Below are 27,653 nucleotides of genomic sequence, written 5' to 3'. Positions count from 1 at the left end.
CCTGTTTGCTCTCGGCTCTCTGCAGTGTTCTCTCATCCTCGGGTCATCTAACATTAGACAGCCACACAAGAGACACCCTCAAACTTCCTCCTTCCTCACTTTACTTAAAATTATTTTCCTTGAGAAAATACACATGGTTAAGACTAATAAAGCTAGTTAATGCATTTCTGCAACTTGTCAAAACAGATTAGGCCACAAGAAATAAATTGATTTGTCTTTATTACCTCCTTAATCTGCTTCAGGCGACACTGAAAAGGACCACACTGTCTTCAACCCTCCCTCCCCTACTCAAACTCCAATGGAAGGCCAGGGCACCAACAGCTGGAGTGGTCAGGACTTTCTAATAAACTGAAACCACTGTCTCAACTCCCTGGGTGCAGAGACAAACTGCCTACCTCCCAGAGAACCCACTACAAACACTGCGGGACAGCTGCAGTCTGCCTCTGCCTTCAGTCTTTCTAGTTTTTTTATTCTAATTATTTGTGTCATTTACAGTGGCTGCCACCAAAAACGACAGCAATCCAAGAACTATCCACCACCAATAGGTGAAAAATAAGATCAAAGACATGAATTTGAAGGGAATGACAAACTCCCCAGGGGCAGTGAAGGCCCAGCCAGCACTGCACTAGAACTCGCCTTCTAAACAGAAGCCACCAACTCTTCACCACCAAGGGTGTTTGGGATGCAGGAAAGAACTAATGGCCAAGGTGGGGCTCAAACACCAGCTCTTACCCCCAATAAACAGGTCTGCTGTCATGTGCATCACACACTGGAGCATAAAATGAAATTTATTTGTAAAAAGTATTCCACATGGAATTAAAGAAACAAAATGTGGGCTGTCTATACAATGGAATACCATTCAGCCAAGAAAAGGAGTGAAGCACCTATTCATGCTACCACAAAGACAAATGGTGAACACGTCAGCTAAGAAGCCATACACATGGCCACACATCATGACTCCTAAAGACTCAGAAAAGGCAAACCTAGGAAAGTGAAGCAGATGAGTGATTGCTTGGAACTGGAGATGGAAATGAGTATTGACTACAAAGGGGTATCTTCCTGGGGTGACAAAAATGTTCTAAAAGTGGAGTGGTGTGATGACTGCACAACTCTGCACGTTCACTAAAACCACTTAATGGTACACCTCAAACAGGTGCATTTGTGGACGGTAGTTCTATCCAAATGAAGCTCTTACATTTAAAAAATAAATATTGATAAAAAGTTCTGCAAATTAAAAAATTGAGGGGAAGAAATGTTGCATGTAAACTGAGACCCAGGAGTCAGAAAGGTACTAGCATGCTCAAAAGGGCAAGTCTCCAGAAAGCAGGTCTTACTCCACTCTGACATCTGGAAGTGTCACTCAACATCTAAAGTAATACAAACCATTAACCTAATTTGCATAGACAAACAGGCAAAGATTCTCAAGGGCTTTGCCTAAAACAAGGGGTAAACATCTTAGTAAGAATGATGCCAATGATCTACAGCCGTCTCAGGCGGCGCTCCGTTTCTGAGAGTGAACCACTCTCCAGTGCCCCGCACGCCACAGGCTTCTCGTGCAACACCGCAAGGAGCTGCAGCCGGAGGTCTGACGCCAGCGGCTCCCTGGAAGCCCCCTGGAACTCACTGGGCGGCTGTCCGGGGGGCGCATCGTTTCGCTTCTTTATGTATTTCACATAAAGAAACAGCGAACTGGCACGCTAGCAAACGGCAGGCAGCCGCGCCGGAGGGCGGCAGGGCCCGCCAGCGCGGGGCGCTGATGGCCGGGGAGCCGCAGGGACCAGGAGCAGGGCGGCTGGGGAGCCGTAGAAGCCGGGCAGCAGGGCGGCCGGGGCCTGGCGGCGGGCAGCAGCGGCGGCCGAGGAGCAGGGCGGCCGGGGCTTGGGGGCAGTGCGGGTCTTGGGAGCAGGGTGGCCGGAAAGCGGGGCGGCCGGGGCCTGGCGGCGGGGAGCAGGGCGGCCGGGGCCTGGGGGCCTGGCGGCCCGGCCGGCGCGTCTCGCCGCAGTGCGGGCGGACGGGACGCGGGAAGCCCAGGGCTCCGGGTTTCGGGCGCGGCAGGGCAGGAGGGACGGCGGCCGGGCGCGTGCGGCGGACGTACCTGGGGCCGCCTCAAGCTCGGGGCCGACCGGCCCAGGGTGACGGCGCCTCCACGGCGGACACTCCTCGGCTCTCCATTCGGGGCTGTTTACTCGCAACTCTCGCGAGGCCGCGGCTGGGCGCGACGTCCCGACGGCCTGCGCGCCCCGCGTGCCCGCGCGCCCGCGACCTGCGTGCGCGCTCTGGACACAGGTCCGCGGGCCGGGCGGAATGTGGGCCGAAGTCTCGCGACACTTGCGGCCCCGGGCCCAGGGCAGTCAACTCTCAGCGACCTGCGAGCGCTGGAGGCGGTGGAGCAGCCAAGGAAGCCCCGGCTCGACAGCTGCGGAACTGGGGAAAAGCGCTCCGTCTCCCCAGCTCCTGCCATCAGCGCGCCTAAAACTCCTGCGCTATCGCTTCCTGCGAGTGTCCACATCCGACCTCTCCAGAGCGAGGGGACCCATTTCTGTCGCCTCGTGTCACCTCTGGGCACCTACTTTGGACAACTTTATCTCACGAGTGTGGAAACTAGGATGCGAGCAGGTGATTGCTGATACCCAGACGTGCAAACCCCCAAGTCCCATGGACGCAGCCTCTTCAAACCTTCACAGCCTCCTGATAGTCCCGCACACACTGCTGCCAGGGCCGTCTGTGCCTGCAGATACAGGACTCGGGAGAAGGGCTTCAGGAATGCCAGATGTTTAGCGGTGCTGGGGATCGAACCCAGGGCCTTATGCTTGCAAGGCAAGCACTCTTCCGACTAAGCTATCTCCCCAGCCCTTACCTTTTCTTTCTTTAAGAAACCAGGATCCATGTGTAAAACACTGACGTTTACCTGATAAACTTCAGTAAATTTACACTAGGAAGACACGTCATTTTCCATCTAAAAGTTGAACCAGCTCACAGTTGGTACTGGGCACACCTGAAGGACTGTGAGCATGTTCAGGCAGTGCTAATGGGTAACCACGTGCTATTGTGTTAGCACAAAAAGAAGTGAACCGCCCCAAACTTCATCAATCATCTCAGCTGTTTATTCAGGAACAAAATTTCACACCGAAACAGGGGACGCAGGGAGAGATGGCACCAGTGGACCCACTTTCCTGGTGAAAAATGTGCCACTGAACAAAGAAAGGGCCTGGGCTTATTTAAGTTATTTTGAGGGGTGGTCTAGTGAGCATATCAGTTTACTTGGGCTCAGGAATTTGAACTTTTTGGGTAGGGGGTCTGTGGGCAGTGTCTGGAGAAGATTTACTTTGAAGATTAATGCCTCCTAGAGACTGCTACTTTAGGAGTGATGAAACACCTCCTCCCCATCTGCAGCCAGCACCTGGAAAACATCTGTCTTGGGAGATGAAGGCTTCACTACGTGGCCTTCTTGTTCACTCCCTTTTCCTTATCTTGGGGATTTTTTCGTTTTCCATATCTATTAATATGGTCATATAAAACTATGGCAGATCTTTTTGAAGCTTCCACTGCACTATCGGAAAGCTGAATGACACCAATATGACAAGCATTTCATCTTCCCTTAAGCAGGATTGAATCACACTGACTTAATATAATGGATAAATATAGAATCACAAAACACCATGTCCCACCTCTGGCATCTGCTTTGTAATTGTGAGCATGTTTAACCTCTCTGTACCCCAGCTTCCTCACTCAAAAAGCAGGGATGCTGAAACTTATCTTATGAGGGTTGAGCAAAACACACACGAAGTGCTTGGTTCACGTATGATTTGATAAATGTGGACTCAAGTTCTTTGGAGAGTCAGCTTATTCAATTTTATTTCCGAGAATTCTTGATTCTCCTTTCATTTGCAAATCTTCAAGGCACTTCCTTCTGCCACCATGTAATGCATTTGATCTTAACCCTGTCCTTGTCATTCTGTTCTAATTTGGGGTAAATTCATCTTGGCTAGGGTTCTCTGAACAGTCCTGTAGTCATGACACCATTGAATACAAGCCAGTTGTTCAGAACTAGGGTACTAGTGAGATGCAAACATCCTTGTCGTGTGACAGAGAAGCCCCAAAGCAGAGCAAGATGCTAATGCTCCAGTTCCTGAGAAAGCCTATAAGGTGAAGGTGGCTGGGGCATGGGCAGAAAAGTCACTTAGAGATAACCAAGAACTGAGACCTAAAAGATCCTGGTCTACCACCAGTGGTTTTCCACCACTGCAGATTCTAAGATAACTTTTTCAAGTCATGCTTCATGTAGAAACAAAGTATTCCCAATTCCAGGGGAAGGTAGATCTTTACTCCAGTTCAATGTTATCTTAAAGAGTAAGAGTTAATAGTGCAAGCAGCAGGTGAATCAGGAAAGCCTGTGTTCCCAAGTTGCAGCTCTCATGCCCTGGCAGCTGCTCCATTCTAATCTACTCCACAAGCACAGAAGATCCCAGGGGTCCTAGTAGATCCACACGGCCAGCAGCCTTATGTGCAAGGGATTTTTTGCTTTTGTTTTTTTTTCCAAGGGCAGCTGTGACCATGAGCTTCAAAATCTCGACACAGACACCAAGGAGGTGTTGAGGGCAAGAGTGTGCCTAAGTGCAGCTCAGGTGGCATCAGAGGATACCCATGAATACATTCCCCATGCATCCGTGCCACCAGCGGGCTGTAGCCTTCCAGGACATTTTCTGGACAACTTCATGTTGGTGGTGCTGAGGCTGTGCCTCCAGAGGTCTCCCGGAGCTGCCCGAGAGGAGGAAAGCACCTACGTACCCACTGAGCCTGCTGCTTGTGGCAGGTCATCCTTGGTGCTATTCCACGCACCAAGTATGAGTTACTCACCAAAACCTCAAGCTGGGCAAACTTCCTAAACAAGGATCTGGAAGTGAAAACCGGATTTGGGTTGACAAGCAAGGTCAAACAAAACAGGGAGCAGAGGAAGACTGTGTGGGTCTCCAATCACCTTGCTTCTGAGGAGCTGAGTCAGCAAGGGCAGTTTTGAGACAGCTGTGAAGTCCACTGGGTACACCAGGTATACCTGGGAAGTGGCAGCTTCTGAAGCCTCTTGCCTAAAAGGGCCCACCTTCCGCATCAAGAATGAACACAGCTGTCCCAAGCTCATCAACCCTGTGGCTGTCACCTCATCCTGAGCATGCTCTATATGGATCCCCTGCCTGCAGAACCATGCACAAGGTGTTTAAGGATGAGCTTTACTCCCAGCTTTCCCCCAGGGGCCTTACCACTCCCCTGAGGTTTTCAATTGCTCTCAAGGTTCTTAATAAAGGGATGGAAACCCCCATCTCTGGGCATCTCAGGAAAAAGAGGAACCAGGGGTTCTGGAGACAAATGAGGTGCCAGACTATAGCAGCTACACAATCTCAGTGCTGCCAAGACCTCAGAGCAAGAGCCGCTGATGAGAGAGCAGGCAGGAGGTGGTTGCTACTCAGGCCTACATCCTGTCCTCTGGGCCGGCAGGTGGGTGGATTCCTGGGACCTGTGTGGCCTGGGTATCAGCTGTGAGCAACAGCATAGAGGTGCTCGAGTGGCTCACCGGGTCTTACCTCCACTGCAGCAGTGGCGTCTGCATACATGGAGGGTGACAGCACCCAGTCCTGCCTTGCTGGATTCCATTCAAACTGCTTGATGATGGCCTCCTAAAGAACTTCCTGGGGCTGGGGAGATAGCTCAGTTGGTAGAGTCCTTGTCTCACAAGCACAAGGCCCTGGGTTCAATCCCCAGCACGGGGTGGTGGGGGAGAACTTCCACAATGCACCCAGGACATGAGGCAGCTTCACTGCCCTGTCTGAACTGGCCCCACAGCTGCAATGGCCCCATCCCACCCTGAGCAAGGGCACCACACAGATCAACTTCCCCCAGGACTGTACCAAACTTGGGCTGTGCCCAGATGCTGCCGTGACCTACGTTAAGGAGCAGGACTCGTGAAGCACCTCCTGAGCTGCCTTGAGGAGCTGCCCACGCCACGCCTGGACACACTGCAGAGCTCGGCCTCCACCTGGTGCCCTCCTGGCTCCCCAGCACCTGGGCCTGCACCAGTTAGCTCCCACGTGCTATTTCGGTAACATGCCCCCAGCCCCGAGGCCCCCTTGCAGGCAGTTGCTCTTAAAGTTATATTTGCACGTGGGGGTGTAGGTTCTAAAGCCTCTTCTGGTTCCCTCAGCCCACCATGCTACAGAATGGTCCTGCTGAACTTAGAACGTCTCTTCCTTGCTTTGTACAAATTAAAACACGTGAATCTTCAGAACGAAGAATGTCAGCCAAGCCAACACACATGCTCCCTGCCTCACAGTGGGGTCACAGCCCTGTAAGCTATCATAAAGTGAACACATCCAATGCGTTCAGGAGACACAGCCTGAACCACAGGGGTTGGCCTGGCTGCCTCGAAAGTGCTCAGGACCCTCAGGCACAGCAAGGCCTGATCTATAACCACCCTCCACATCTGAGGTCACTCAGCCAGCCCTGGACTGAAGAGTTGGGGGAATAAAACACTGTACTGAACTTGTAGAGACGTTTATTTCCTTGTCATTCTTCCCTGACAACACAGTATAACAACCAGTCACGTGACATTTACACACAAGAGACCCAGAGATCGTTGAAAGTATACAGTAGGCGTCAGCTGTATGCAGTACTACACCATTTCATAAGAGAGGCGTGAGCTTCGAAGGTTTGGGCACCGCAGGGGTCCTGGGCCAATCCCATCCAGATCCAGGGGACGACTGTGAAAGGTGACTGAGTGATGGCACAGCTGGCCGCGAGTTGCTGGCCGCGAGTTGCAGCCCTGCCGCTGCCCAACTTGCGAGAGTACTAAAGTGTGCATCACTCGCCTCGCGGAGAGCACGCTCAAGACGCAGCTTCCAGCAGAGCATCTAGCACTCACACCACTGTGAAGTCAAAAAACCATGCGCTGAACTGTCCTAAGTTTGGAACTGTACGGAGAAGAGGCAATCATGGAGTCTGGAAACCATCCTGGAACACAGTCATGACTGACGACATGCCACCTAACCCTCTGGTTCCCAAATGTAACAAGATCTGATGTCAGAACTGTCTGTTAGCTCTCTTCCCTTTTCTCCCCACTCTCTGGCCGCCAGCACCCTTCAGTCCCACCACTGGCCTGAAATGGCTCCTGGCAAACTGCCCACCATCTGCACACTGCAAATGCAGTGTTCAACCCATCTCCATCCTCCTCAATCATCGGGACATGAGTCGGAAAATCGCTGGTTACTTCAGAAGCTTCCTTGGCAGTTACACAATTCTGTTCCTGAAGCTTCAGCTTTTAGGGAGTATGACCACAGGTGTTCACAGGTGAATTTTTTTTGGGGGGGTGGGTACTGGGGATTGAATCCGGGGTTACTCGACCATTGAGCCCCATCCCCAGCCCTCTTTTGTATTTTATTTTTGGTAATCATTTCTATAAGGAAAAAGAAACTCTTTCCAACCAACCAGATTAGAAACACTTGCAGTAAAAGCTCTTCCAGAGGAGACAGAGCAACTGCTTTTATTGTTACACTTCCAATTCATAGACCAAATTTCAGAGGTTCAGATACCCCACGTTCTTAACCAAAGGCCCCATCCACAGTGACCCAATCAACTCTAAAACGGTCTTTTGAGGAGGTGGTATTCTACGAAAGCTAGAGAACTGAAGGAAATGCTCGTCTTGTTCTTTCCCTGCAGCTGTGGACGGCTGCACCATGTCCGCACCAGTCAGCGTGTCTAGCTACGTCCTGCCAAGGGAAGAACAGGGCACTGCTGGCCAGGTGCATTTGCCGGTTCTCATCACACGGCACCTCCACACCTGATGGATAAGCCTGAGAGCACTGGATCACACAGCCTTACACGGAACCATCTGACAATGTGGCCACAGAAAGCTGCTACAGCCGACCACATGACCCATGATGCCCTCAGTGTGGCATGAAGTCAGGAGGATCCCAGTCACCCCACCAGCACCTTTGCCGTGCAGTGCCTGTAAGTGCAAAGGTCTCCACATCTTATGTTTCGAAGACATGATTTAGGAGTGGAAGAGCTTTGGAACTTAGCCACTGATCTTCTGAGTCCATGTCACATCTGGAAATGCTGCCAGCAATATCACAGGCAAAAACGTGTGTTCAACACTAACGTGTGCTTAGGTTCACTGTGGAAGACTGCCTCACAACAGAACAACTCCACACCAGTCCTGGCCTGCAACTAACTGACCAGCTTCGGCAATGTCATGATATTAAGCTCTATATTTTAAATCCGCATGTCTTACCATATTCATATAGTAACTTACATAAATTGAGTGCTAGATATGTGACCCACAAAAATGGCTGGCTTTATAGGATCTTCATTAAAGACATCTCACTGTAGATTTCAATGCTAATCCCTATTGTGGGGTTTGTGCATGATTATCATTACACCAATAAAAGTAGTCACAATAATGCATAAATTCATTACATGAACCAAAAATGAGCTTCTAACATTATTTCAACAAATACATCATATCACACACATAATTTGTTCATATTTTAAGTACTATTCCATAATAATACTTGATGTTATATCAATACTACTACTGGAATGGAATCATATTACATAGAAAAGTGTATGAAAACCAGCTATAACAAGCTCTAAAGGGCTAAATTTTAGTTATAAAATGGATCCTAGGTTAAGAAATCACTACTTACCCACAATTACAAATCAAAAGCTAATGACTGAAGGTTACCCATTAGATATCCAAATCTAGGACTGTACTCACCCCAGAACTGGAAAAACACAATTGTCATGGAGGAAGCAGCATCAGACAAGGCAAACTCACAGCATAAAACCCGTCAGCCTTATCCAGTTTGAAAAGGAAGAGCCTAGGTCTTTAACACCCCGTGAAGCTTCACCATACCTCACCCTGACGAGGCTCTTTATAACTTAACCACATGTAAAGCTGCTCAGACACACACAGCACAGCGCAGCACAGCACACAGGGTTCTTCAGCGAGGCCTCCTGAAGAACAGCATCTCTGCTCCCTGGCAGCCCAACCACAGACTCCTAAGCTAACACCAGTGATCTCAGTTACAAAATCTTCCTAGTGAACATTTCAAAACCAAGACTGTGTGTCATGTGTAAAAGGAAAATAGGGTATTTCCCTTAAACACAACATCTGAAATCCAAGAGCTGACAAATCTATTACAGGTGTTAGGCTGCCGTGGCTCCAAAGTCAACACCACTCTCGAACAGCTTGGAACAAAGGCATCCCCTTCAGGTGTCTTCCCAGTTCTCACACCTCGGTGGTTCTTTTCTCTGCACATCCACGTGGCCCTGGAGGTTTCTCACAGGCTCTCCAACAGTTTGCCTTGCAAATGATGAATCAAGAGCACGTTGATAATCAGTCAAAAAGAAAATACATCAGATAAACGAAACGTGTTTCCAAATGTCGGAATACTGTCGGCTACCACAAGCTGGCAGAACTTGACCAACGGTGGGGACTCAGGCTTTGCAGGCTAAGGCCTCCTTGCGTAACGAGCGGTTGAGAATATTTGCTCCCCACACCCAGAGCCACTCGGGCATATACTGTGCAAAAAGAAACTAAAAACAAAGAAAAAAAGGGTTATAAGGTCAGAGTCCCGAACCATCAATACTGAAGAAATCAGAGCACAGATCAGCACAATTTAATCTGCCAACCACCAACACAGCAAAGGAGAAAGCCCGTGGGCACTTCTGCACGAACACCTACCTCTGCAGAAGGTATTCACCAGACTCTAGACACCCTCACTGTTACAAGGAAAACCCCACGTACGCCCTCCAGCTTCCCTGCTCTGAAGTGACTCAAGGCAGCTCATCTCCGAGGTCACGCAGCCGGGCAATGCACCAAGTCTCCCGCTGGCTTTGCTGTGGTCACGCCTCTGACGCGGGGGCTCTGATGATAACGGTGGCCTAGGTTAAACCTTGGGGACCTGAAAGCTGCTTCTGCTGAAGACACCGACTCCTGTCTCGGGCCTGCAGGTGGCCTGGTGGCTGGCCTGGGATGAAGAGGCCTGGCATCTCTGCCTTCCTATTGCGTCTGTTCCCTTCGTCACCCTAGCCTTGGGGTCAGATTCTACTCGGTTCTGCATGTGGACATGTTGGTCACTCTGTCTCGTCCAGAGCTGTAATCCAGGGCTGACTTGACCTGGACTTGCCTAGTCTTCCTGCACCCACCCACCTTGAGGTCAAAGACCCCTACCAGCCACTGTGAGGGAAACACCAGAGCAGGAAAGACAGAACGCGGCACAGCATTCCTGGAAAATCTGCACCTCTCCCAGCAGAGACACGACCCCTCCTCCCTTTGGCATCCCGTCCCTGTCCTTCGTAATTCCTCTCCTGCACCTGTGGCCCTCTAGCCCTGGAGAGGGGAAGCCGACTGTGAGCCGAGCTCCCTCTTCGTCCTTGGGCCACTTTCTTTCCCCCCAACACTTGTGTCTGGGACGTGGTGTTTCTGTGGGAGGAGCCACTACAAGCAGCACCACCTGGATCTGTAATGAACATTTTCACTTCATGTAGCATAAAAGACACGTTCGGGGTAAAGACGCCAAGTCATAGAGCAATAAAAGTCAGTTGGAATAGACAGATGCTTACGTGGCCATCATATGAGAAAACCAAGCTGGGGGTGGTGGTGGAGCAAATTTAAACAAGAAAACTGAGAAACACCAGGACTTTGGAAGGGTCTCTGGGGTGAGACAAGAGGGCTCAGGGAACAGGAGGGAGACCCTTCTGTTCCAAAGGTCTCAACCCAGAGGACAGGTGGCAATGTCTGGAAATGTTTTTGATGGTCACACCAGCAGTGAGTTCTACTGGTATCTCATGGAGTCCAGGGATGTCACTCAACAGCCTGTAATGCACAACATGGTTCCCCAAAACCGGGAAACCGACTTACTCCAAATGCCAGTGGTGCCGAGATAGAAAAATCATGCATGACAGATTTGTTCAAGACTGCAAGAAAGTTCTGACGGCTTGGATATTAAGGAAGAGAGACGGGATAGGCCCCTGGTTGGTATTAATATCCCAGCCTTGAAGAGAACTGATGTATGGGACTACAGGTCACTGACCCTCTTCTCAATAAATGGCCAGGTTACTCTGCACCTCCAGGGAGGCCACACCAAACAAGGAAGGGCCCCATTCACTAGCCTTCAGATGACCTAGCAGGCCACACTGAACGAGGGCGAGTCCTCATGTCACTACCTGATGCTGGTCCTGGAGTTGCAGCTGTCCCCAGCAGGCTGCACAGAGCCCAGGAAGCGGGTCTGCAGCCAGAGGGAACATTCTGGGAAAGGAATGACAACTCCTATGACTTCATTAAAGAGCCAAAATTGCCCTGGCCTAGTCCCCTCCTGGGAGCCTGCGCCCTGAAGCAAAACAATCCAGATCCCAGAACGTAAAGGAGCCTGTATAGGAGTCCCACAAGACCACCCCGGTCAGCCTCGGTCATCGAAGCCCTTCATCAAGGCAGTCTTTGTGTCTTCAGTGCTTGCTTAGCGGGGAGGGATCGGCATCTAAACATCTGTCTCTTCCTTCACCCCTGGCCCATGTCTACTTCAGGGAACAGCACCAAGGTATGTTTTGCCCGTTCCCAAGGAGACTCCACTGGCACAAGGAAAAGACCCAGGACCAACACATCTCCCTTTATTAGTCTGGGTCTTAAATTTTCACTTACAACAACACATTCTTCATGCTGCTTAGAGAGCCTTAAGGTGCAAGGGCAGCAGGTAGGGCTGCTCCTGGGCCGGGGGAGACTTCTTCCCAAAATGAAAGCTAAAAGGGGTGGGCCCTCCAAGGAGCATGGGCCTGAGAGTCGGGGAGAAAAATACTATTATTTTGGCCTCCCATTTCTTCTCCCTTCCATTCTGTTCTTTGTTGTTGTTTTAATTTTTTAAATTGTAGATGTGCACGATACCTTTATTTATTTGTATGTGGTGCTAAGGGTCGAACCCAGGCCTCACGAGTCCTAGGCAAGCACTCACCACTGACCCACAGTCAGCCCTCCATTCTGTTTCTCTCTCTCTTCTGGTGGTTCCTAGTAGGTATGAACACCCTGGGCAGCAGGGTGGGGAGCCAGTGGAAAAGGAGAGGACTCAATCCCCAGGTACTGACAGATTAAACTACAAGGTCCACCCACTGATCCTTCAGCTGACAAGTTACAGGGAAGCAATACCACAGTCTCTACACTGGGATCTGCAAGAAAGAGCACCTGAACTGAGCTGAGGGGAACTGGAGGCAGTTGGGGTGGGTCTCAGGCTCCTTAAGGCTGATCCATCTCTGGGGTCCTGACCAGTCTGTCTGGTGCTCCTGTGCAAAGAACACCAATAGCGACTCCTGAAGCAAGCGGGGCAGCCCCTGTTAAGGAAGTCTTGGGGACCCCAAGAGGAGGAGGTCAGTAGTAAATGTGCACACAGGACTACTTGGAAATCTTCGTTAGCAATCAAAATGCAGATGCCACGCCTTCCCCAGAGCCCAAATAGGTGGGGCTTCAGGAAGCAAGGAACAGACAGGATGGAAAAGAGCCCAAGTAACCTGAGCTGGAACCCTCACACTCCGCAGGCTGAGCTTCCCTGAGAGGTGCACCTTAGCATTGCCCTGACCAGCTGGACTGGGACCCCACTGTGACCTCTGACAGTCCCCACCTGGCTTCCCCACACCCCTCTGCTGGACCTCCTTGCTCCACCTTCCCCCCACCTCCACCATGCTGGAGACCCTGAGACTCTCACCAAACTGCTCTTTAAGGTGATGTCACCCACTCCCACAGTGTCACTGCAGCCACCTGCTACTGACCTGCAAGCCTCATCTCAAGCAAAGCTCTCCCACCAGACCTCCCATCTCTGAAATGCTCCCCAAGACCTTTGAAACCAGCATGCACACAGCTCCCACCAGCTCCTGCCCCCAACCTCCCCACCATCCCTCCACTCCTGGAACCTGACCCACCCCCCAGTGCTAACTATCTGGGCCATGGCATTGCTGGCTTTTTAAAGCCCAGGCCTTGAACCCTTCACATTCCATCTATTCCAAGCTGAGAAGGGGAATGTTAATGCTAATGGTACTGCGAATGCAGATGCCAAACAGCCCAGCACCCACATCCATCACTGACCTCCTCCTCTCAGCCACCAACAAATACAGAACAGCATTCCTACTTAATTCACAATGTAGAAGGCAAACTGAGATAAACAGCACACACCAAAAAATTACACCATTTGTTTGCATATTGAATTTCTTACAGACTAAAGAGTGACAGGATTGAAATTGAAGTCAGAATTAAAGATGGGCAGTTAGTGTAGAATTGAGGAAATGGAGGCCAGTTTGGATCCCAGAAGTTGGCAACGCCCCTGGGAGATTGGAATGCTCATGTCTCCAGAGCCCTTGGATACCACCCCTCCCATAAAGGTTGTTAACGAAACAACTCCTGAGTGGACAGAGGGCATCATTACCATCTCTGGCTGCCGCTCCCTTCCTGGCGAGCACTGCACCTTGGCCCTTCCAGCCCTCCTGCTCACCCCCTGGCCACTACACCCACACCTCCCAGTCACTCTGCAGCATGGGGGGAAATGAACGAGAGAGGGAGAAGAATGCAGGAGAACCAAGGAACTTTAGAGAAATAAAAGGACAAGGCTTCCTCATCCCACAGACTCCGCCTCTGGGTGGGAGAAGTCTGTTTCCCGATCCTTTAATAAAACTTCTCACTTTCTACTCTACACTTGACTTGGCGTGCTTGTCTGGTGTGATACTCCAGCATCTGCGGAAGCAGGACTCGACAAGGTAACGGCAGTATCAAAATCAAGATAAAATGTAGATCTCTGTGACTTGGGTGAACTACATTCAGAAAACAGTAACTACAGAAAAAAGTTACAGTGGCGAAAGCTACCAGTGAAGTGTGTTTTAGACGAAAAAGTGACTGACAAGTTAAATTTCTATGGTAAGACAGGAAAAAAAATTGATAATGTTGAAAATAATTTCAGTAAAATAAAACTGAAAAAGGAAAAATGGAACATTTTAACAAGTTTGTACAGAAAAGTACTCTAGGAATTAAATTAGCTTCACAGAATGTCTTGACAGAAAAACACTGTTGAGAGAAGTTTATCAATGTTAACATAGTTGTGATTAAAACATTGGTGCTTCAACTGTAAGGCACCAATAAACAAATGTGGAGAAAAATAAAACTGTAGTGTTCTGCACACTGCGCCTGAGCCCAGACTCCACCACCTTCGCTTCTAGGAGAGCATCAAGGTCAGCGGTCCTCAACTGTTGCTTAGGTGTCTGCGCCGTTCGCAAGCAACGAGGACCTGGACACCACCCTTGGATAAACTGCCGCTTTCTGTGTGGTACTAGGGACTGAAGCCAAGGCACCTGCTCTGGTCAGACCCCAGGCACTGCTTTCTGTTTTCTTTTTAAGACAGGGCCTTGCCAAGTTGCCCAGGCTAGCCTACAACTGCCTTCCTCCTGCCTCAGCCCCAGATAGCCGCTGGGCTCACACCCATGCCTCACCCCACCTGGTCATAAATGGCTTTTTAAAAACAGAAACCTTTGGCCACATCTTTGAGAAAAGTGAAAATTAACTGTTAATTTAATATACAATTATTTGAGTAGTAAGTCTAATAATACAAATAATAAAAATAATTAACTTGTAGTGATAAGTCTAATAATCTTTATGCAAACAGTCCCAAAAATGTGTGTTTGGTAATTAAGAAAACTCCAAGTATTTCTTTTTTTTTTTTTTATACTGGGGATTGAACCCAAGGGTGCTTTACTTCTGAGCTGCATCCCCAGTCCTTTCTATTGTTTATGTTGAGATACGGGCTACATAAATCGCTGATGGTTTCACAAAGTTGTTGAGGTTGGTCTCAAACTTATGATCCTCATGCCTCAGCTTACGGAGTGGCTGAGATTACATGTGCGCACCACCACACCCAGCTCACACCTATTTTCTATGCCAAATAATGAAATACAGATTTATTATTATAAATCATTGAGTTCTTTCCTCTATATTTAGAATCACAATTTAAAATATTTAACAAAATTAAAATAGTCCTAAAAGACCTAAATCTTTGTCATGTCTAAGTAACAAACTTTTTAAAAAATTCTATGCTAAAACAAATGAGTTTAGGAATATACCATGACACTACTGCCACAATGGTCGTATGAATACAGACCTACCTTGTGGTTCTGCCTTGGATTAGCTGTTCTCTGAGGTAACCCTCCTAGCATTACTACAAAAATGTTTTTCAACATTGGGTGTTGAACCCAGAGCCTCAGGTACCGTAGGCAAGCCCTCTACCACTAAGCTCCATCACCAGAATTTTTTTTTTTTTTTTTAAGTTTTTTGCAACAGGGTCTGCTAAATTACCCAGACTGGACTTAAACTTGTGATCTTCCTGCCTCAACTTCCCAAGTAGCTGGGATTACAAGCATGCCCCCACCCAACATTACTAGAATCTTTTTTGTGGTGTGTTTTTTTTTGGGTTTTTTTTTTTTTTTTTTCTGGGGATTGATCCCAGGGGCACTTAACCACTTAGCCACATCCCCAGACCATTTAATATTTTATTTTGAGGCAGGGTCCTGACAAGTTGCTAAGGACTTCAGTTGCTGAGGCTGGCTTTGAACACTTGATCCTCCTGCCTCAGCCTCCCAAGCAGCTGGGATTACATGTGTGTGCCATCACGCCTGGTTAGAATCTTTACTCTCAATTCCCATATAAATAATTAGTATTGTTATATTCCTACCATGCAAACTAAAGCAGCATGTTCAGGTGTCACCCAATTAAGTTTTGAAAATTCTTAATACTCTTAACCAAAATCTTATTTTAAATGTGAAGTTTTAAGAATCAAAATTTACAACTATCCTCTTTCTGCATGAGGCTTCAATCAGATTCACCCAATTCTAAGAACTGAAAGCACACTGCTACCTGAATAGAGTGGGACCAGTATCCTGTGGTCCTTTTTGAAATCCCCAGGGTAGAGACAGCATGATGTGCATATACTTTTGGTGAAGGCACCAACCACGGGCATCTGTGCAGAAAGCTGCTCGGTGCAGCCATGTTGGTGGCCACATAGAACGGGATGAGACTCTGCACGAAGATTCCTTTGGAGGCATACTCGTACTGCAATGCTCGGCTGAAGTGGTCTAAGTAAGCCTGTTAAGAGTGAGGGAGAAGACTTTTAATTTGGGGGCGGGAGGAACTTGAAAGAAAATTCAGGACAAAAAAGACACCATTTCAGGAAAAAATACAGCATACCCAAACATGAGCTGCTGACAGAGTGCTCAACAAGTTGGATCTGACATTTACAAATAAAGTTAGGATTTCATTTCCAGTGAGTCTGACCTTAGAAGCAGAAAACGCAGCCAGCTGGGGAGTGGGTTTGCAGCAAGAGCCAGAGGAGATGGTGACGATGGCACCTTTCTTTCTCTCCACCATTCCTGGTAACACTATGTGGATCATCAAACTAGCAGCGGCAATGTTCACATTTATGATGTCCCAGAGCTTGTCCTCAGAAACCTGAGTAAAATACTGGGGATAGGGATAAAACACACCCACGTTATTTACCAAGATGCCAATGTCTTTGTCTTTCAGGGCTTCTGCAATTGGAACATAGATCTCACGGCCCCTGCTGAAGTCCACAACTATAATATCTGTTTCCACTTTGTAGGTGTCAACTATGTCTTTGGCAACTGTCCGCAGCTTCTCTTCATTCCGACTCATCAGGATAATGTTGAGACCTCGGCTTGCTAACTCTTCGGCATAGGCTTTCCCAATCCCATCTGTTGCACCTACAATGCAAGCCAAGAAACAGGAGCATGCTATCCGGTGTCTTCTGAAATGAATTTCAACTACCCTACTGCCAGGTTTAATTAGAGAGAAAGTCATACTAAAAATACAGTGCGTTCTAGTATCTGTCAGTCAAGGCCAGTGCTGATTCAACCATGTGAATGATGCGTGCTGATGGCTCTCCAGGCACCCTGGCAGACAGAAGAGGCGGCGCTTCACACTGTGCTGAGAAACACAGCAGCACTTGTTTCCAAACGCCCATCTGGCTTGTATGGGTGCCAGGAGGTACTTTTCTGGGACACAATAAGTTAAAATAAAATTCAAAATAGGCAAAGTATTTCTGAAAGTGGTGACCATCTCTAAGGACAAGTTGGAAAAAAAAAAAAAAAAGAGAGAGAGAGAGAGAGAGCAGCCTGGAGCAGGCCTTGGACTGGTGGTGGGCGGGGGTGGGGAGCAGGGGTCAGGGGTGGCCAAAGGGATATAAGCCATAGAGCCAGTTCCTCCCGTGATGAGGCAGTAAGAAGACATGAACAGCCCAGCACAGTGGCACATGCCTGTAATCCCAGTGACTCAGGAGGATGAGACGGGAGGATTCCAAGTCCAAACCCAACCTCAGCAACTTAGTGAGGCCCTGGGCAACTTAGCAAGACCCTGTCTCAAAATTAAAAATAAAAAGGGCTAGGGATGTGACTCAGTTGTAAAGCACCCCTGGGCTCAATCCCAAGTACCCAAGAAAAGAAAAAAAGAACACATGAACATAATCAGATCAGGAATCCTAAGATTTTCTTATCAGCATGCTCCCACAAAAACATCACATTAAATTCAATACCCGTTGGAGTAAAGCATCTGACTTAAAAAGACCCTAAACAGAAAAGACTGCTAGGTTTTAAATCAGGTTACCACTGACGACGGCCCATCTTCCGTACTGCTTGGTCAGATCTGCCCTGCTTCCCAGGCGAGGGATAAAGTGCAGCCTGACCAGGCTGTAGAAGTCACAGATGACGGTGATGCTTTTCCTGGCTGTGTACCAGGCTCCGACCAAAGCCAGCGCTTCCATATAGCAATTACAAGACCTGGCGATCTCCCTGTACAAGAGGTAGAAGCTGTCAACGGCAGCCATGGCAACCTGCAGGGCAGAAAAAGAGAGAGAGAGAGGTTCTCTGCTGAAAAAAGTAAAGGAACAGCAACATCTGAGTGAAGACAGACCTGAGCAGATGCCAGATCCTGACAATTCTCACCTAAATCACAGCAACTTCCCCAAAACACACAGCCAGGGCCCCAGCCAATTAACAAGCTCATTATTTAACATCTATGGCTTATAAAGATCTCTCCTTCCACCTGGTGCAGTGGCACACACCTGTAATCCCAGCAGTTCTGGAAGCTGAGGCAGGAGGATCGTGAGTTCAAAGCCAGCCTCAGCAAGGGCAAAAAGCTAAACAAGTCAGTGAGACCCTGTCTCTAAATAAAATACAAAATAGGGCAAAATAGAGTGTCCCCGAGTTCAATCCCTAATTAAAAAAAAAAAAAAAAAATCTCTCCTTCTAAGGAAGTTAATCTAAATAACTATCACAAGATAATAAGTTTCTCCTAAAATACCTGTCCATTCTTGAGGACAGAGATAAACACAGTATTCTGTACCCTACAAAGATTCCTAATCTAACATAATAAAAGGCACAGATTTAAATTCCCATGACGGCCAGGAGGTGTGTTGATCTCCTTGCTCCGTTCAGGCAGCAAGTGCAAAGGACCGTCACCCAGATAGAGACAAAGTAGAAGAAACACAGGCAGTGTTAGGACCTGACCTTGGTCTCCAGGGGCGTACAATCCCCTAGAGACAGACAAGCTTTCACAGACCTTGAAATGAATTAGAAATGCACATTAAAATCAAAGGGACACCTCCCAAACTTGACACAACAGCTTTGACATGACTGCAGAGTAAGTTCTCCTCCAGCTTACTAACTTGACTGGCACAGTGACATTGAGAGAAGACCAGCGCGACTCCCTCACATGGACACGAAATGGGCATTTCCTGAGCACTAGGTTCTGCATACTGTGACAGAGGCTAAGGACTCAAAGACAAACCGAGTAACAGTACCTCTGTGAAGGCAGCCCTTCAACAGGATCTACAAAATGCTGCATAATCTGGTATGAGTGCCTGCCATCAGAAGACCCCCAGAGAGGCGACGGAGGGCAGACACAAAGGGCCCAGCACCACGACCACAGGAGCTGAACTCCTCCAGGTCTACACCACAGGAGCCACCACAGTCTGGTCCCGCTGTGCACTATTCACACTGCTCATGAGGGACACAACACCAAATGAACAGAATAGACTACAATGAAATCACAGATAAAATTAAACAAGATCGAGCACAGTGGTGCACACCTGTTATCCCAGCTACTTGGCAGGCTGAGAAAGAAAGAGTTCAAGGCCAGCCTGGGCAACTTAGCCAGGTCCTGTCTCCAAATTTAAAAAAATCAAAAGAGGGTCTGGGGATGTAGCTCAATGGTGGAACACTCCTGGATTTAATCCCCAGTACCAAAACACAAAAATAAGTAAAAATTAAATTACGGGTAGCTCACATATACACAAACATAAAGATACAGCTTATGTAATATATAAGAAAAATGATCTCAAGATTTCAATTCAGAAAGAAAACAGAAAATAAATATAAAACTGCTGGGAGTGGCCCTCTTAAAGAAATTCCATTAAGGGAAAAAGACCTGACGCTAAGAAAATACTCCACAATAGCAGCAAAACCTGGCATGGACTTCAGAAGATCGACCGAGTCCCTCCCACTCCACTACAGTGGAATCGGCTCCCAAAGCCTGCATTAAAAATGAAATAAGCAGAAAGCAGAATACCCTTTATCACACTGTGATAAAAGGACAAAAAACTGTCAGATAAATACGACGTGCAGACCAAATCACAAACTAACGAACGTACAAAGCAAGCAAGACCAAGTGGAAGAAGGGGTGAGCAGGACTCCCACACGCCCAGAGGGTACAGTCCCCAGAATCAAATTTAAAAGCTGGGAGCTCCGGAAATCACCTTTTTGAAGCGCATGTGTGTCTCTGGTTATGAGTCATCAGGCACGGGACACCGTAGAAAGTGAATGCGAGATAACGACTTTGTACACTAGGCCCTCTCAAAATGTGATGACGCTAGAAATAAAACCACGACTAAAAGCACCTAGATGCTCGGAACACTGGAGCTACTCCTCCAACAGCAGTGGACGTACATCCATGATGCTAAAGCAGTGGTTTCGCCAGGTGCTCTGGCACATGCCTGTAATCCCAGCGGCTGGGGAGGCTGAGGCAGGAGGATGGAGAGTTCAAAGCCAGCCTCAGCAACTTAGCGAGGCACTTAACTCGGTGAGACCTTGTCTCTAAATAAAATATTTTAAAAGGGCTAGGGATGTGGCTCAGTAGTTAACCGCCCCTAGGTTCAATCCACTGTACCAAAAAAATAAGTTTTCAATGAAAAAACAAATGCCTTATCATACAAGATGGACGGGCTGCAGTCAAAGCCACACTCAGGACATCCTGCACTAAGGGTTGTAGTGACATCAGAGCGAGAGGGGAGGCGGGCCTCTGGGTGCCTCAGGCTGCAGCTGTTGAAGGACTGGAACATCTGTGAAGTCCATCTCTAGTCACAGGTGCTCCGGTATCTCCCAGTGTTTCTGCACTAGCTATAACTACCACTGGTCCCTCTTACCTTCTCTGCCTGTTCTGGGCCTCTGGAAAATATGCAGCTGTCCTCCTAAAACCAAGCTGTGAACAAAAACCCAGAAGAAACCAAGTCCTTTCTTTTGTTCTTGTAGCTCTGCCAGCAATACTTCATGTAAAATGAACATTAAAGTTTTCAAAAATTAAGAAAACACAAAAATTCCCATGCCATGAGTAGGCAGCAAAATATTTACCAAAGGCAAACTGCCTTGTCTCAGAGTAAGAGGCTGACAGCTGCCCTCAAGGCCGGCCGAAGCATGCTCTCCTGGTCCCGCACCTTTCTTCTCAGCTCATGCGATGCAACAACCACCCATCCAAAACTAGCTTGGAGAATGAGGGAAATCTACCTGGGTATGCTGGCACACACCTGTAATCCCAGCAACTGGGGAGAGGGAGACAGGAGGATCCCAAGTTCAAAGATGGGCTTGGCAAACTTAGGGAGACCCTGTAGATCAAACTAAAAAGGGCTGGGAACATAGCTCCATGGTAGAGTCCCTGGGTTTGATCTCTAGTATCACAGAGAAAGTGAGGGGCTGGGGGAGGGAGGGGAGGGAGGGAAGGAGCTGAAATCATACCAGGAAACGTTAGGGACAGAGCCCAGGGAGCCAGCCAACCAGTCAGCTGCCTGGGACAAGCAGAGAGAGCTGCTTCGTCACCTGTCTCTCCCTGCCATCACCAGCCCCCTATCTTCTCTCTGCACACCTGTTTCTCAGTTCCTACAGTTTCCACCTGAACTTCCACATGACCACAACCCAACTTGACATCTCTACTCCAAACTCCTGGTTAGCCCAACTGAGCTCAGTTACCCAACACATGCCTAATCCCCTGGCAGGCGTGGCAGCAAAGAAGGGTGGCAGCCTTTGGGGCAACCTGGTGCCATAAGTGGGTTGGGGGGTCCTGGGAGGAGGGAGCAAAAGGACTGTGCAGTGTCCCTTGCCTTCTGCACACATGCTGTCCTAGGACTGTGGCTCTGCACCACCCCTAGCAGGCTGCACTCCAGAGCAGAGGCCAAATCTTTCTGTGCCCCCAGCACCTCTGCAATCGCTGGCAGAGAAGCTCTGCAGACACGGCTGGCTTGCACGGCACGGCCGAGTTTCTGGCTGCAGCTGTGGGTGGAGTCTTTTCCTGCCCAGTCTCCTCACGGTCTGTAGAGGACCTCGTGTGGGAACAACACCTGAGCAGCAATGGGAGAAGACTCCCGAGTGCCAGGGAAGAGGACACTGTGAGGAATAAGCCAGGACTTTTCGCTACCCGGGGATGTGGAACCAAGAGGGATAAACAGCATTACTCAGCCAGCAGGGAACCATGGAGGAAGGAGGGGAGCCTGGAGGGGGAGACCCCTGGGTGGAGGTGAGGGGACAGGGAGGCCAGGCCCCAGAGGGGGCAGCACTGAGGTCTGGCTGCCTGGGACAGTGGAGCCCAAAGTGCCCGTAGCTTAGGGTGCGCACAGAGCACGGACGGCATGGGAGAGGCCAGCCTGAGATGCCCTTCTGCCCGAAGTGGGAGGACTTAGCCGGGGGGATGTGCAGAGCCCTGGTGCCACGGGTGGGCTGAGGCTGCACCTCTAATGTCCACTCAGACACCATGGGCCACAAATGGGAAACAGGAAATTACCAAGTCCCTCCATCCCTCTAGTGCTTTCCCACCCTACGCATGATGAAAAATAGTACCTTTCTAATGAAAAAATCAGTACCTCCCCCAGAGCCATTAAATTCCAAAACTCACAGCCTCTCACTAAGACACAATTTCAGAGGAGTTTATCACACAATTAAGTCTAAGAGCTTACCTACCGACACACAGACACAAGCCGCCCAGACTGGCATTTCTGAAATTTAAGGTGTCAGTCTACACTCCGTCTTCACTTTGTGTACACCTGCCCCCATTCGTGGGGTAGGCCCTAACTCCCCAGGTGTCAGGAAGCAAGGTCTTGGGGAGGCAGCTGGTCAGGAGGACTCCAGTGTATAAGGACAAACACAGAAGGTACCACCACCTGAGGCACAGGCCTCCACAGAAGCCTGACCTGCCAGCACCCTGATCTTGAACTTGGCGGTCTGCAGAACTGAGAAACAGATGCCACCCAGTTTTGTTACAGCAGCCTAACAGATGGGATCTGTAACAGAGAAGCCCATTTGGAAAGCAACAATAAAATTCAGTAAAAGCCTCATCCCTGTACAATCTACCTGCAAGAAGTTGTTACAAAGCTTTGTTTTCTTAACAGAGTAGAAAGATGGATGCAAGAGGCTAGGCTAGGGGTGGGGAAATGGGGAGAATCTGGTCCAAGGGTACAAACTTTCCACTATGAGTAAGTTCTAGAAATGTAATGTACAGCACAGTGACCAGTTAATACTACACTGCACACCTGAAACATGCCAGAGGGGAGGTCTTCCGTGTGCCCACCACACAGAGAGACACACACACACAGGTAACTGAGCTGATAGATGCTAACTAACATGACGACAGTGGCCACTCAACAGTGTATAGGTATTCCAATCATCATGCTGTCCGCCCTGAACATAGGCAATCGAACCATGTTAGAGGTGGGAAAAAATAAACTAGAGAGGATTTTAAAAGCTTGTGTTCTTCTCTCTACAGAAAAGTAAAATAGTAGTGAACACAGCAAAACCAGAACTGTCCCACACCAGGGAAAAAGGGTATTTTCTCCTTTTTCGGCACAATATCCATCAGGACTGGACTCATCAGAAACCTAAAGGACACAAGACAAGTTTCAAAGTGCCATGGAAAATTATGATCGAACTGCAGGGAGCAAAGTCACCTCCGCAAGGCGCCACTGCTGCAGCTGTAACGCTACCCTGGCCACAGCTCCGCTGCCTAGATGCAGCAGCATGAAGGGCAAGGAAGTCAAACAGAAAACCTCCAGGGATCAGGAGTTCCAGGAAGTCCTGGTTGAAACCAAGCTGTTCAGACAAATGAGACCTGGGGTGGATGGCAGAACACTAAGCAGACTGGTCAAGATGTTTTTCAAGAAAACAAAGTACAATGGGAAAAAGCCAAACAGAGAACACGGAATGAGAGTCTGGAGAGCGGAATAACAGCCTCCAGAGGCATCAACTCCTTCATCCCCACACCTGGCAAATATGCTGGCAAAAGGGACTGGTGGATGTGACAGAGGACCTGGGATGGGGAAATCCCCCTGGATCACTCAAGCAGGCCCAGCGTAATCATATGTCCTTGTAAGACATGGCACAGAGATCAACGAAGGTGACGTGACCACAGAAGCGAAAGTCAGAGCACGGTTCCATGGTGCTCCCTTTCTGGACTAGAAGATGGAGAGGACCCCACTGGTCAAGGACTGCAGGCAGCCTCCTGAAAGGGGCAGAGCCCTGGAAAGATCCACCCCTGCTGACACCTTGGTGTCGTGCATAAGGACTGCAGACTTCTTCTGACCTCCAGAGCTGTGCGGCCATCAATCTGTGCAAAGTCGCTGCTTTCATGAAGAGCTGTTAACACAAGACATGAAGGCAGACGGATGGATGAAGGGGATGGACAGAAACCCTCATTCTGGCTTTTGGGACAGTAGAGACAGGTTGAAAACCATGCACATCTCTTAAGACAACCATTAAGTGCATCATGAACCAAAGTCTCTTCAGAGATTCCTGCAACCTCCAGATGACAGGGAGCCCCGGAAGCCCCAGCTCCATCAGCAGCACAGAGAACATGTGGGCCAACCCTCAGTGAGGCCTGGGCTGTGGGTGTTTCCACTCAAACCTTACTTTTTTCCAGAGTCTCAATCTGCCTTGCACCCAGCACTCAGGTCCTGCTGGCCTTTCCACAGCCGGCCGTGGAGTCCCCTCCTCTGTGATGTCTCAATCTCAGCAATGACAGGCACCAGCTGAGCACCAGCCCCACTCAGCTCTGGAGACCAGCCTCAGAGGCCTGAGCTCCACTGCCTCCTGGCTTCACCCTGCTGCTAGGTTACCACCTCACTTGTTTCCATCTGGGTTCTCCAACTAGAGCTCAGGCCTCCAGAAGGCAGGAGATGCATCTCAAACCAATTTTCCAGTAATTTATACTTTTTTAAAAAATACAGTCAAGTGTGCAAAACCTACTATGCACAGGTCAAAGAAAAATAAAATGAAAGGCCCATAGCGAGCAGCCTACATAACAAAGTCAGCATCCGGGGAGCCCCAGAGGCTTCCTCCCTGACCACCCTGGAGAGGAGCCTCTCCTAAACTCTGGGTCATCATTTTTGTTAACAGTTGCACACCCAAGCATGTATTCTCAAACAGTGGAACTGTTTAACACTGCCTGGTCTGAGCTTCACAGAAAGGAACCCCACTGCTGGCAGTGGCTTACACCTCTCATGCAAGGATGCTCTGGAGCCATATCCAACTCACACCTGGGGATCATACCTTCACTGCTGTGCCGTAGAAACACACCCACAATGCACACATCCACTCTGCTGCTGACGGCATGTGGGTTCTTCTACTGGTTTTGTGAACAGTGCTGCAATGAGTCTCCTGGGCACCTGTGCAAGGTTTCTCAAAGAGACGTGCCTCATAGTCAAATAGCTGGGGCAGGAGGCATCCAAGCACACACCTACACACTACCAAGTCCCTCTCCAAACAACCAATTACACACCGCCAGCGGCGGGTGTGAGCATGGGGCCTCCTCCGAGGCCACTGGTGGGAACCCAAAGTGCACCCTTGGTCAACAAGGCACTGGTAAGCAGTATCTCATTTTTACATTTCTCTGATTACTAATAGGGATGAGATTCCTTTAAAATTTACATGCTTTTTTTTCTTTTTTTTTTCCTAATTCGTAAAATACCTGTTCCCATCTTCTACCCTTTTTTCTGCTGTGCTGCCCTTCCTCTCAGAACTCTAAGAAGTACTCATGGATTCTAGATAAAAGTCCTTTATACAGTTTTGTGTCTTTGTAATGTTTCAGATAAATGCTCTTATTTCGTATGTAAACAAATGTATCAATCTTTTTCCTTTATGATTTGCGCTCATTATGTTTGGCGCTCATTATGTTTCATTTCAGAACGTCCACCTTAACCCCAAGTCATGAAGAAAGTTGCTCATACAATTTTCTAAGTTTTACAGTTCTGCTTTTCAGATTTAAGTCTTTAACCCTCCAGGATGCTGGGATCTCGTGTATCTTTGTCGTCACTCCACAGCACCGGGCACACTGCTATGAATACAATATTTATTTAATAGAATCAAATACTGCCTCGTATTCAAAGCTCAAATTTCACTCTTTAGGAGAAAAAAATTTAAGCATCTCAAACTTTGTATCAGCAATTTGACAAGGACATTATTGGTATATTAGGATTTGCTAGAATTTCCTTGCTTTCTGTTGCCTCTCTTTGATACTCGACTAAGCTAATAGTGAGGCTGATGGAAAAAGCAGCAACCCAAAAAGTAGAAAACTAGGATTCCTCCCCACAATCTGATACACCTGACTTTCGTATCTATTTGTGCAACAGGAATTAAAATAATAACTGCACCTCACTGTTAGGCATGTACCCAAGACAAATGAAAAATCCTGCTCACATTACGTGCACCTGCGCTCACAGCCGCCTTGTTCACAACAGCTCGAAGGTGAAGCAATGAAGGATGGATGAACAAACAACCATGGCCTACCCATACAAAGGGATGGTATTCAGCCATAAAAACAACACTGTACGACTGTGGATGGGCCATGAAAACACAATGCCAGGGGCAGATGACAGACACAAAAGGCTGCATCTTATATGGTCCCATTTGTAGGAAAGGTTCCCAGTAGGAAAATCCATGGAGACAAAGGCTGGATTAGGGATGGAAAGAAAGAGGTGGGGCAAGGGGAGTGGCTGCCAATGGCCTGGGGTTTATTTGGGGGGTGATGGAAGTGTTTTGGAATTAACTAGAGGTGATGATTGTAAAGTACTGTGAATATAGGAAAAACTATACAGCTGCGCACTTAAAAGGACCAAAGTGGTAACTTTGTTATGAATTTTATCTAAATTTTTAAAATCTACTAAAAAAAAAAAAAAAAAAAAAAAAAAGCACCACCAATCTGTTCAACCCTAATGCCCCTGGAATACTCCTGCAGTGATTAAAAACAGACAGAACTGAGACTGCCTGGGTTCGAATCCACGGCTATGTGTTGGCATCAAACTACATCACTACGTGCTTTCCTGGGCCATCTGTAAAAAACCGGGATAACAAAGCGGGTACACCTGAACAACCCAGCTATTCCAGAGACTGAAGCAGGAGGATGGGCAGGCCACTCTGTAACTCTGGGAGACCCTGTCTCAAAACTTTTTCAAAAAAGGGTTGCCTAGCACGTGCATCACCCTGGTTCAACCCCCAGTACCGCAAATAAAAACTGTTTTAAAAGGAGGGGGGATATGAATTCTTAAGACCATGTTCAGAACTAAATGAGGTATAAACAAACAGCACTTAGAACGGGTGCCTGTTCCCAAGTGCTCGACACACCTTAGCCCTCGGCCAGGACTACCGTGCAAGGCTGATGCTATTCCGAGAGCTGACTTTTCGCAAAGGCCCCCAAGTGCTTTCTTCCTCGGCCTCTTTATTCCCTCTTCAACCTGAGGGCAGAACGCTCTGCATCCCCAGTTGAGACGGGGCACTGCGGCCTCCCAGGACCCCGGGGCTCGGCAGAGGCCGGCAGTCGCGGGGTGTAAGCCCGCCGCCCGGGGCTGCAGGTGCGCAGGTTAGCGCGCTCGGCCCGCCCGCCCGGCCCTTCCCTCCCGGGGCGCGGAGGCGGCACCGGTTCGCAGAGCGCGGCAGCTCTGAACCCAGGCTCGTGGGGCGAGGCGGCGGCCGCGGAGCCCGCTCGGGCCGCGCCGCGCGGGACGGGGATAAAGGCGCCGCCGAGGAGGGCGGCTCCGGCGCCTCCGGAGCGGGCGGGAGCCCGGCGGCCCGCGGGAGGCGGCGGCGAGGGCGGGCGCCGGGCGCGGCGGGGGCCGAAGGAGGGCCGGGCCGGGGCCCAGGGGCCGAGGGGGCCCGCGGGGCGCGGTACCTGCAGCGGCGCAGTCTCTGGAGCCCGTCCCGCCGGACCCGCGCGGCCGCCGCCCCCGTCTCCGCTGCCGCGCCCCACGTGACGCGCGCAGGCGCGGGGGGCGGAGCCTGCGAGGCCCGCCCGGCGCCCGTGCTCGAGTGCGCGTGCGCGGCGGTTG

The 27,653-nt window shown here is 49.2% G+C and overlaps 2 protein-coding genes across 3 annotated transcripts in view; both read right to left on the bottom strand.

The window, feature by feature from the left end:
- Positions 1-2,239, bottom strand: part of Mbtps1 (membrane bound transcription factor peptidase, site 1) — a 52,250-nt gene extending 50,011 nt beyond the window's left edge. The window contains exon 1 of the mRNA XM_047528616.1: positions 2,096-2,239. The gene's annotated coding sequence lies outside the window, so the exon portion shown is untranslated. The remainder of the gene's footprint in view (positions 1-2,095) is intronic.
- A 4,294-nt stretch (positions 2,240-6,533) lies between these two features.
- Positions 6,534-27,578, bottom strand: Hsdl1 (hydroxysteroid dehydrogenase like 1). 2 transcript variants are annotated; one of them, XM_047529325.1, is made up of 5 exons: positions 27,497-27,578; positions 17,687-17,912; positions 16,343-16,788; positions 15,926-16,153; positions 6,534-9,585 (listed from the first exon to the last, which is right to left on the bottom strand). In XM_047529325.1, exons 2-5 carry the CDS (start codon positions 17,904-17,906, stop codon positions 9,487-9,489), a joined length of 993 nt encoding a protein of 330 aa, XP_047385281.1. In that variant the 5' UTR covers positions 17,907-17,912; positions 27,497-27,578; the 3' UTR covers positions 6,534-9,486. The 2 variants fall into 2 exon arrangements, with proteins under 2 accessions (XP_047385281.1, XP_047385283.1); XM_047529327.1 differs by lacking the exon at positions 27,497-27,578 and adding an exon at positions 26,953-27,366.
- Between the last annotated feature and the right edge of the window lie 75 nt (positions 27,579-27,653).

The sequence above is a fragment of the Sciurus carolinensis genome, chromosome 16 (assembly GCF_902686445.1).
Source record: "Sciurus carolinensis chromosome 16, mSciCar1.2, whole genome shotgun sequence".
In the NCBI taxonomy this organism is placed as follows: domain Eukaryota; kingdom Metazoa; phylum Chordata; class Mammalia; order Rodentia; family Sciuridae; genus Sciurus; species Sciurus carolinensis.
Note: the sequence above shows the minus strand (reverse complement) of the source record. Positions and strands in the feature narration are given on the sequence as shown.

What these genes read in the sequence shown, in the direction of transcription:
- Hsdl1 (XM_047529325.1), bottom strand. Translation starts at nt 17,906, where the DNA reads ATGGCTGCCGTTGACAGCTTCTACCTCTTGTACAGGGAGATCGCCAGG. An exon ending in AAGATGGGCCGTCGTCAGTG is followed by an intron (nt 16,789 to 17,686) that starts GTAACCTGATTT and finishes CTTGCATTGTAG; the next exon opens with GTGCAACAGATGGGATTGGG. An exon ending in ACTGGTCCCACTCTATTCAG is followed by an intron (nt 9,586 to 15,925) that starts GTAGCAGTGTGC and finishes CTTTGTTTTTAG; the next exon opens with TTTCTTTTTGCACAGTATAT.